The sequence below is a fragment of the Idiotropiscis lumnitzeri genome, chromosome 1, assembly GCF_059441095.1.
Source record: "Idiotropiscis lumnitzeri isolate Australia: NSW breed Sydney's pygmy pipehorse chromosome 1, RoL_Ilum_1.0, whole genome shotgun sequence".
NCBI lineage: Eukaryota > Metazoa > Chordata > Actinopteri > Syngnathiformes > Syngnathidae > Idiotropiscis > Idiotropiscis lumnitzeri.
This window is the reverse complement of record NC_142391.1, coordinates 4,796,143-4,806,174: the sequence shown is the minus strand read 5'-3', so window position 1 is coordinate 4,806,174 and position 10,032 is coordinate 4,796,143. Positions and strand designations below refer to the sequence as shown.

Here is a 10,032-nt window from a genome sequence, read left to right as displayed (position 1 = left end):
GGAGGGGCGCAGTGGTGGGGGGCTAGGTTTGTTCTATTATTATCATTTGGTGCTCAGATTCAATTCAAAATTGTTTTAAGAGAATATACTTCCAACCCTGGAATGTGTGTGTGTGTGTGGCAATTTATTTCACGCTTTGTTACAAACACCGAAGGAAGGAGGGATGAAAATGATTTAGTCACTAACGATGTTGCACTGCCAGCTGAAAATGAAGGCTTCCAAAAATAGTGGGAAATTACTAGCTGGAGGTATCGCGCAAATGATGTCACGTTCAGGCAGAGGGTGGGCAACTTAAATGATGGAGGGGGGCCAGAATTCCACATGGGACCACACACGTACTAACGACTGAGCAGTATGACAAAAGTGCCATTTTAAGTATGTGCAAAATATGCGCTCAAAATATTATTTCATTTTTCATAATATTTTTTTTTCAATGCAGGTATAAAAGGTTTTCTATCCTAACCAACAACAAAATAACATGCAGTGATTTGTTGCTCTCTCGCTTAAAAATGACCATTCAAGAATGGCACAAAACTACAATGCAAAAACTCATTTTGGAAAGTCCCTATCAATAAACAGACTAATTTTTTGGGGGGGGCAAGAAAAAAAAAGTGTTATTCATTAAATTTTACACTAGCTGAGGTTCATTACCTTAACAATAAACGGACTCAAATTTTTTAGTTTTTTTTTTAGCAAAAAAATTTAAAAAATAAAAAAAAAAAAAAGTGTTATTCATGAAATTTTATACGAGCTGACGTTCATTACCTTAACAATAAACTGACTCAAATTTTTTAGATTTTTTTTAGTAAAAAAAATAAAAATAATAAAAAAAAATAAAGTGTTATTCATTATATTTTACACTAGCTGACGTTCATTGGCCAGCACTATTGATTCTGAAAGCTGTGGGAAGATTAGAATAAAATGGCAACACATAAAAACTAAAATCTGATTGGACCCCCCCCCCCCCTCAAAAAAAATAAATAAAAATCTACAATCCACATACATGTTCAAGGCAGCAGTGCTACGAAACTTAAGCGACGAGACTTTTGAGAATACGTTAATACAAATCTGGCGGTTAAATATTTTGAAATAGCAAACCATGAATGGTCGTCTTCAGTGAATCACAATTCCCACCCAGAGTGTAAACAGGTTCCAGCGTCCCGTCCTGGCCTCCCACTCCCCCCCTCACCTCTCCCCCTGCTGGGGGTGTTGGTCTATTTTGAGGTGGTCTTATCACAGCTGTTGCATCTGTGGTGGCAGGCAGCCTGTCCGAGCCCCTCCACGCTCTTTCTTTCCCCCTGCGGCCCTCGGTCCCGGTAAGACCCCCCGTGTGTTAGCTGGCTTTAGCCCATTGGCATGAACAGAAAATTAACCATACATATGCTTTTTTTTTTTTTTTTTACATAATGATCTAACTGCTTGTTTGTCCTTGACTTTTAATGACGATTAAATAATCCCTACTCCCGATAACATCGTGGGATTTTTCGCTTCCTTAACGCGCTTTTCAAAGCAAATCACTGGCGTTTTTGTGCACGCAGCTGCTAACCGTCAATGGTGTGGGTTTAGGAGGAAATAAATAAATGTCCTGCCCATATAAAGAGGGTCTTAAAATAGCCCGTGGCTCTGGAACAGGTGCCATGTGCTCAGCTTGTGAAAGCAGCGTGAATAGGCTGCGCTAATTTTATGCGCGTAAACATTCTCCGACTGGGATTCATGGTGCAACATTATTGCTTGTTTTTCATCGTTCCCTTCTTTGAATGCAAGGAAGCACAAAATGCATGTTTCACAGCAGTGAACAGAAAGTACGACATTGTATCAGGACTTCCTTTTCAGTAGCCTACCTCAGAGGTCAAACACAATCCTGTCAACCCTGAGTTTCTTGGGATTTGCATTTTTTTTCCCCCTCATAGAAAATAAAAAGCCAACTCACAAATGAAATTCTCATTGAAAGGATTGCCTCTCAGATACACGGCACAAAAATGGAGTCCTGTCCAGAGAACCGCACCCCGGCCCAGAGAACCCCGGTGGTGTCAGCCGGAGACACGAATGCGGACCTGACCGACGACCTGGGCAAGCAACTGGAGGACATCATCAGCACCTACCAAGCCGACGAGGCTCCAGATGAGCCGGAAGGAACGGAGGAGGTCCAGCCCAACACCCGACGGAACCAGAAATTGGAGAAAAAGATGCTCAAAAGCTTGGGTGGGTTTGGTCTGGGTGACGCAAACATAGTTCAACTCAATCTGGAATCTGGATTTTAATGAATCCTTGCAGTTTCCTTTGTGGATCCAAAATAGAAAAGACTGAAATCACAAAACGAATAGATTTTAATTGAATTTTATGCGCGCGTTTATGGATGCGTGAAGTTGATTGGAATGGATTTTGATTTCAATTTGATGTGTACATTTGGTACAATCAAAGAGCAAATGGATACATTGAAAATCATTATTTGGATCTGAATTAGGAATCTGGATTCAAATAATTTTTAAAATCTGGATTGTTTTTTTGTTTTTAAATCCAACATATGTTAAGATGTTCTAAAAATCTTTTGATTGAATTTGGTGTGTCGCATCAGTCCTCTCAAAGTATAAATGGATCAATTCTGGATTGGGACTGTGGATTTGAATTATGTTTAAACACCGACATTAATCAAATGATTTCTATCTTGAATGGATTTCGATTCAATTCCTGTGTAGCTTCGGTATGATCCAAAAAACAGATCCAATGTAAATTGTGTTTCGGACCCGGAATCGGGATTTAATTCCAGAATCTGGATTCTAGTTACTTTTCACATTTTTCTTTTTTCAGCTATGAATTGGTGTGTCTTCAGTATGATCCAACAAATTCATCAATTGACACTGATCAGGATCTAGAAAATGGACTGGAAGAATGTTTTCAGAAGAATCTAATTTAAGTATTATTATTTGGGTATGGTCCAAGAACCAAATGGATTAACTATAAACCGTGATCAGGATCTGGGATCTAGATTCAAACCTGGAATCTGGATTTTAATCATTTTGTAATTTTTTTTTTCTTCGTCTAAGCAACATAACTCAAGATTTTTCTCATGGTATTGAATTGATTGCAACCGGGAAGCGATTCATTCTGACCTGAATGAAGGAGGATATCCACAGGAACTATTCAAGATAGTTTGCTAGATTTTGATTGGGTGTGTAGTTTTTAGTATGATTCAAAGACAAATGAATATGTTTCAATTCTGATCCAGATCAGAATGTGGACCGTGTTTTGACACTGGGAAACAGATTTGGATTAAATTTGTATTTTTGGGATAATCCGAGAACAAATGGATCGCCTGGCAACAGTAGTCAAGATCTGGAATCTGGATTAAAATCTAGATTTATATCTAAAAACCTGGACTCAGAGTGAAAAATAAGGTTTTGAAATGATTTTGAATCAATTCAACAAAAAGCTTCTGTGTGACCCAAACACAAAATAAAAAAGATCAAGATACAGATTTGAGATCGGGTTCTAATTGGAGCAAAATCACAAACATTTGAAATGGATTTTAAGTCTTGGTGGATCAACTTTCAAGAGCAATAACAAAACATAAAGCAAGATGCTTTCAATCAGGATTCAGATCCAAGAATCCAAATGGTACCGTCTGAATGACAAATACAGTGTATGACCTCAGATTTACAAGGAATTTTCGCTAAATCTGAGATCTTCTGTCGCCACTCAGGAAAGGACGCCATGCTCCTCATGCAAAGTCTGAACAAACTTGACACTCCCGAGCAGAAACTGGAAGCGACCATCAAGAAGCACGCCGAGCTGGTGAGTGGATTTACCGGGACGCGCGAGCCAAATCAGATTAATCCTGCGCTTAATCTCCGAGCGTAACGTTGGGTTGGCAACATCTGGACAGGGTTCATGCGCTCTTGTTCGATTGTAGCTGGAGGAGCACCGAAGCGACCAGAAGCAGCTAAGGGTTCTGCAGAAGAAGCTTCTGCAGGTGATGAAGGAGAAGGACCAGCTGCAGAGTGAGCACAGCCGCGCCGTCCTGGCTCGCAGCAAACTGGAGGGACTCTGTCGGGAACTGCAGCGGCACAACAAGACCTTGAAGGTGCCTCGCCCGGATGAAAAACTCTAATTGAGCTGTGACGCAATTTAAAAAGGGGAAAACCTCACGATGAACCGCCGAACAAAATACGTATAACAAATTATATTCTACTCTTAATGGTACTTCTTATCAATCCTGTACAACTGATTGAGAGATCTTTGAGCAAGATACTGACCCGCCAGTTGCTTCTGATGTTGCGCGGAGTAAAGTTGAATTGTTTTACTGTTGTCTTCAATCTCTTGAGTATAACTTTTTCCCGAAACTGAAATGATATAAAAACATCTACTATAACTATGGCAAGTTATTCAAAATAACGTAAGGATACACAAATGATAATATAAAGAGCTGTGCATAACTTGTAAACAATGTAGTTTAGAATTTACTCTATAAAGTTACTGACACTCAGAATGCAAGCAATAAACTAAACACATTTTATATATATATATATATATATATATATGTGTGTCAAATGCGCCACACAAACGCAAGTGTCAAAGAAAAGCAAATGCTACTCACGAGCGATGCTTTTTTTCAGGCACAAACAGCGAGAGGAAATTGTGAGAGCACGCGGAACGTCGAATGGCTGAAAACACGTAAAGCTAATGCGTAGCTTAGCAAACTATGCATGCACTATGAACTGAAGGTGTCATGTGATTAAATGTGCCAATAAGAACACAAGTTGGAAATAGCAGAGAAAATAGTTAATTACGCCTGTAGAGGGAGACAAAGTAACATAAACACAGGTCAGCTTTAACGAGTCATGACAGCGTCAACACGCCGTTCCGACGTCATGCTGTCGGTTTGGTGTAGCGTGCCGCGTCGTAAAGTCGGAGCCGTTCTTGGGGTATCTTCGGACGATTCAACATTGACAATGGTGTCGGGCTGTCGGGTTAAATGAGCACTGTGATTGGCTGTTAGCTAGCTAATCAGTATCCGGGACAAGAACGGGAAGTGATGAAAGCAGAAGAATTATGAAAATGAAAGCTATTTCACAAGAACTAAATGAACTTTGCACATTTTCACATGTCCACTGTGGACATAATGCCGGGCTGGACGACATTGTCTTGTCATTCACGAAAGAGCGCCGTTATTGGACATCACTGGCCCGAGTGAGAAGCGGTATAGAAGATGGATGGATGGGTGGATGATAAAGGCTAAGCAGTGACTATCGCCGCCGATGGCATGGAGGGGTACTACTTCTTACGCATACTCAGAAAGTCCGGAGTCGATCGCATCGCCGTCGGCTTTTGCGGTGTGTTCAGTCATTTTCTAGTTTGACATGCCGAGTCCCAGTTTTGAATCAATGTATTCATCTTACGTTATCCTACACAAGTTAAGAAAAAAATAGCACCGATATCCCGACAGCTGGCGCACCTACTCTCGCCTCGCCACAAATCGAAATAATGTCTGTGTCGGCAGGAGGAGACGCTGCAAAGGTGCCGGGAGGACGACCTGAAGCGGAAGGAGATCACCACCCACTTCCAGGGAACCCTGAGCGACATCCAGGCCCAGATCGAAGAGCACAGCAGCCGCAACACCAAACTGTGTCAGGAGAACAGCGCCCTGGCCGACAAACTCAAAGGCCTCATTACGCAGTACGACCAGCGGGAGGCGGTACGTAACGTCCGCTAACCGCGTTCACTACCAACGGCGTGTGTTATCGTCCAATTTCATCCACATTGCCGGAAAGCTCTTCTCTCTATTTTATTGCTGCGCTTGTTGTTCTTGCACTGGACCGGTCTGAAAGCTATGGCTCATACAATGTAACTTTTTTTTTTTTGCTTGAAACAGTCCAATTTGTTATTGTATGGTTATAAGTTTTGTTTTTAGAAAATTGCAATTTCCAACTTTATTCTGAAAAAACTACGGCCATTTTTTTAGGGCGTGGGAGAGATCATTTAAAATACTAATCTATTATTTCCGTCTTGCAAGATTAGACTTTTTTTTCCATTAAAATATCACTTTGTTCTGTCTATATCGTAATTTGTTTGAAACGAAAAAAATAATACGCTCTCTTCCAGAACCTGGAGAAGGTGTTCAAGCACCGCGACCTGAAGGAGAAGCTTCTGGACACCAAGCTGACTCAGGCCAACATGTTGCTGAAGGAGGCCGAGGAAAAGCACAAGCTGGAGAGGGAGCTCGTACGTCGCCTTTTTTTAGCGGAAGGACGTTTTGCGTTGGTGCCGTACTGCCATTCTCAACCTTGCCAATGTCCCAACAGCTGCTCCAAAAAGCCGCCGAGTACAGGTCGCAAGCAAAACTCTTGAAGGAGGGTGAGGTGGATATGAAAGCGCAGGTATGCTGGAGACAAAGAATGAAAAAAAAAAAAAAACTGACTCTTTCTGGAGAAGACTGTATTTCTAATTAGTTATTAGTTTAATACAAAAAAATATTTTTTTAAATGTTTTTTTCTGGCAAAAAAAAATAATTCTTGTAATGAAACATTTTCTTAGAGAAATTCTCCCAAAAATACAACTATTCTTTTTTCCCCCTCTTGAAATATTTTATTTTTCTAAAACTACTATTTCGGTCAAAAAAAGAATCTACCTTTATGTATTATATTTAAAAAAAATACCTTAGTTGATGTCCCATTCCCAATTTTTTAATAGGAAAATACACTATCTGATTTTTTTTTCTGAAATCCATGACTTATTTAAAAAGCATGGTTATTCTTGTAAAAATAATAAATAATAATATTTTTTTAAAAATACATACAACTATTTACATTATATTGCAAAAAAAAAAATGCACTGAGAATGTCATCAGTAGACAAAAAAAAAAAAGCATCCCAATTTTTGCAAGCGTGACTTTTCACATTATGGCTGTCGAAAAAACATTTTTGCAGCATTTCTGTTTTCTCTGTGGACGCTAATGCAAGGTAGTGGGAGGAAAAAAAAAACTCAGAACGTGACCTGCACAATGTTATTCTTTTTTTTGGGCTTTTTTTTTTTCATCTATAAGTGCTGAAAAAACAAATCTGAAATCAAATTTGAAGGCCACATGGCCCAGTTCAGTGTTAATCATTTAATTTATTTTTCCCCAAATGGTAACACCGATTTTATCTCCTCAGCTCGACATGTACTCCAAGAAGTTTGACGAGATCCAGGGCACCGTTTCAAAAAGTAACAGCGTCTACAGCAGCTTCAAACAGGACATGGATAAAGTACGAACGGCAGCCTTTGAAAGGCGAAAAAGGAGTAGCGAGGAGGATATTTTTAGGCGCCTTAACATGTTTGTTGTGTTCCAAGATGGCCAAGAAGATGAGGAAGCTGGAGAAGGAGTGTCAATCATGGAAGAGTCGCTTCGACGGCTGCAACAAGAGTCTCGTCGACATGGTGGCGGATGTAAGGGCCTTTTGCCTTTGTTCTTCGCTAATCAACTGATGTACTGCATGTGTGATGCTCATTATAGCTCAAACAAAGCGGCGGGAGATGTCAGCCTCAAAATGAGATCACAAGATTTATACGCGGCAAAAAGCAGCGTGGAACTGGCGCCCATTATCAATGTAATCGGGGGAATAAACAAACGTCAACCCCGAGAAAAGGAGGAGAAACCTCCAATAAGTGTTTTTAAAAAAATTAAATTGGACGTCAACCCCCGAAAAATTATTTGCACTCATATGTTCCATGTTCCTTCACTAGTCTAAACACGGTCGTCTGATTAAGTTTGCGTTTGTGGAATATGAGTTAAACAATAAAATCCATCCATATTTATACATCTCAGAGGGCGGCCATTTTGTCACTTTCTGTTGACCGAAAATGAAATCCTAGTTGCTCAGCTAACAACCAATCACGGCTCATGTGTTTTCTGAAGCTGAGCCATGATTGGTCGTTCGCAACTGTGATGTCATTTTCAGTCGATGGAAATTGACAAAATGGCCGCTTCCTGATATGTGCGAAAATGGGTGGATTTGAATGTTTAATGCAATATTTATCCAAATGCCATGTTTAGACTAGTGAGGCTGCATAGAACATATTCTTATTAAGAAGTTTTGGGGGTTGACTTCCCCTTTAAACCAGTGGTCACCAACCGCAGCTTGTATGAAGCGGTCCGCGGCAGAAAAAAATGTTGGGGACCACTGCTTTAATCAGTTTGTTCATCATGATAATTCTTGTGTTAGTGCCTTGATGAAAATGAAACCGAGCAGCGACCGTCACAAATGACTACTTTCCTAATCAATGACTCGCTTTTTTTCCTTTCCGGAGTGTTCAATTAATGTCATCATCATGGGCTGTATGAAATGTGCTCTGCAGAAAGCAGTGAGGGACAAGGAGCTGGAGGTGGTCACTGTCAAGAACCAGAAGTTGGAACGTCTGTGCAGGGCTTTGCAAGAAGAAAGGAAGAGTCTCTACGAGAAGGCGCAAGAAGCCAAAGGTCACCCGGTTGAGGAGACGAAGAAGGAGGACCCTGAGAAGGAGACCTCGGAGGAAGTTCCTGAGGAGCCGACAAGTGCGCCGGCCACCGTCCAGCCCGCCGCTCCAGCGGAAAACCTTCTGAGCTTGGAGCTGGCTAAACTGAAAGCCGAGCGGGCCCTCTTGAAGGAGATCGCCGGATCTTTCGCCATCTCCCACGTGGTGCCCGAGGACACCACGACACAAGGACCCTCCGAAGGCGCCCAGGAACCGGCAGAGAACCACACAGAGCAGAGGAACAAACGCCAAGAACATTTGGAACTGGAGTCTGTTGATTAACATTTAAAATGTTGTGCTTTGTACTCTGTGTTATTTCTGTGGCAATAAAAAAAAAAAAAAAAAAAAGATCCTTTTAATAAATGTGTTTCAGTGATTGCAGTTTCCACAAATATGCTTAGACATGTTTAAATTTATTACACTACAATTTGTTTTAAAGTCAAGAATAATATTTTACTATTATTTCAGAAGAATAATTGTATTTTTGGGGCAAAAATTGTTCCAAGAAAAAAAAGTTGCAATTATTACAAGAGTAGTCAAATTTTAAAATGGTTGGGGTTTTTTTCGATAAAAAAAGTCATGATATTAGAAAAAAATTAAATCTTTTTTTTCAATATTTGCAATAATCTGCAAACATTTTTGAGGAAAAATATTTTTCCCCCAGGGAAAAAAATTGTAATATTACAAAAATAATGCGGAGTATCCTCAAAAAAAAAAAATATTTTTTTACCCCTCTTTTTTTTAAAGATAAGATAAAGATGTCCTTTATTAGTCCCACAATGGGGAAATTTGAGGTGTTACAGCAGCAAAGATATAGAAACATAAACATAAAAATAAATAAATTACAACATTCCCAGAATAAAGTGGCATTTCTAGAAACGGAATGGCATCTTTCCCCCAAAAAAATATATATATTTTCTTTATTTGCCATAGTACAAGAATATTTATTTATACAGAAAAAAAGTCATAATTTGAGAACCGTTACATTTATAATGTATTTAGAGAAAATAAAATTTAAAGTTGTATTTTTAATATAGAAATAGAGTATTTATTGCAGAATGAGAAGTAGCTTGTTTCCTAATAATTGCCATGAAAAACATATTTAAAAAAATGAAAATAGGCAGTGCCTTCTGCGAATAAACAGCGGACCTTGCCCCACGCCCCCCAAAAAAAAAAAAAAAAAAAACACAGAATGAATATGAGTAGAATTCACAGTCAAAGGAAAACACACCTCTGCGATTTATATAAACAAAAGTCCCATAAAATGAATCTCTTTGTTTATCTTTCAAATTTGTCAAGTGCGATGCAAAATGAAAAAGAGCGCCATCTGCCGGAAGGTTACGGCAACACCAGCCTTGTACCTTGACATGCACCAACAGTAAGCCGAGGATGTTTTAGTTTTTTTTTTCTTTTTGTTTTTTTTTGTCACTATGGAGACATGAGCCTGAATACACGTGCTGTCACTGCTGTGTAAATTTACTTGACATGATCGCGGCGGCTCAACAATGGCCGGGCAGAGGTGCAGACATTGATAAGAGTTGCCGT

The 10,032-nt window shown here is 39.7% G+C and overlaps 1 protein-coding gene across 1 annotated transcript; it reads left to right on the top strand.

The window, feature by feature from the left end:
* Positions 1-1,011: 1,011 nt before the first annotated feature.
* txlnbb (taxilin beta b) lies at positions 1,012-8,801 on the top strand. Its single transcript, XM_088304756.1, has 10 exons — positions 1,012-1,316; positions 1,952-2,202; positions 3,701-3,792; positions 3,911-4,081; positions 5,498-5,692; positions 6,100-6,219; positions 6,300-6,374; positions 7,149-7,241; positions 7,327-7,422; positions 8,332-8,801. Exons 2-10 carry the CDS (start codon positions 1,980-1,982, stop codon positions 8,767-8,769), a joined length of 1,503 nt encoding a protein of 500 aa, XP_088160882.1. The 5' UTR covers positions 1,012-1,316; positions 1,952-1,979; the 3' UTR covers positions 8,770-8,801.
* Positions 8,802-10,032: the final 1,231 nt, after the last annotated feature.

What these genes read in the sequence shown, in the direction of transcription:
- txlnbb (XM_088304756.1), top strand. Translation starts at nt 1,980, where the DNA reads ATGGAGTCCTGTCCAGAGAACCGCACCCCGGCCCAGAGAACCCCGGTG. An exon ending in ACAAGCTGGAGAGGGAGCTC is followed by an intron (nt 6,220 to 6,299) that starts GTACGTCGCCTT and finishes ATGTCCCAACAG; the next exon opens with CTGCTCCAAAAAGCCGCCGA. An exon ending in TCGTCGACATGGTGGCGGAT is followed by an intron (nt 7,423 to 8,331) that starts GTAAGGGCCTTT and finishes TGTGCTCTGCAG; the next exon opens with AAAGCAGTGAGGGACAAGGA.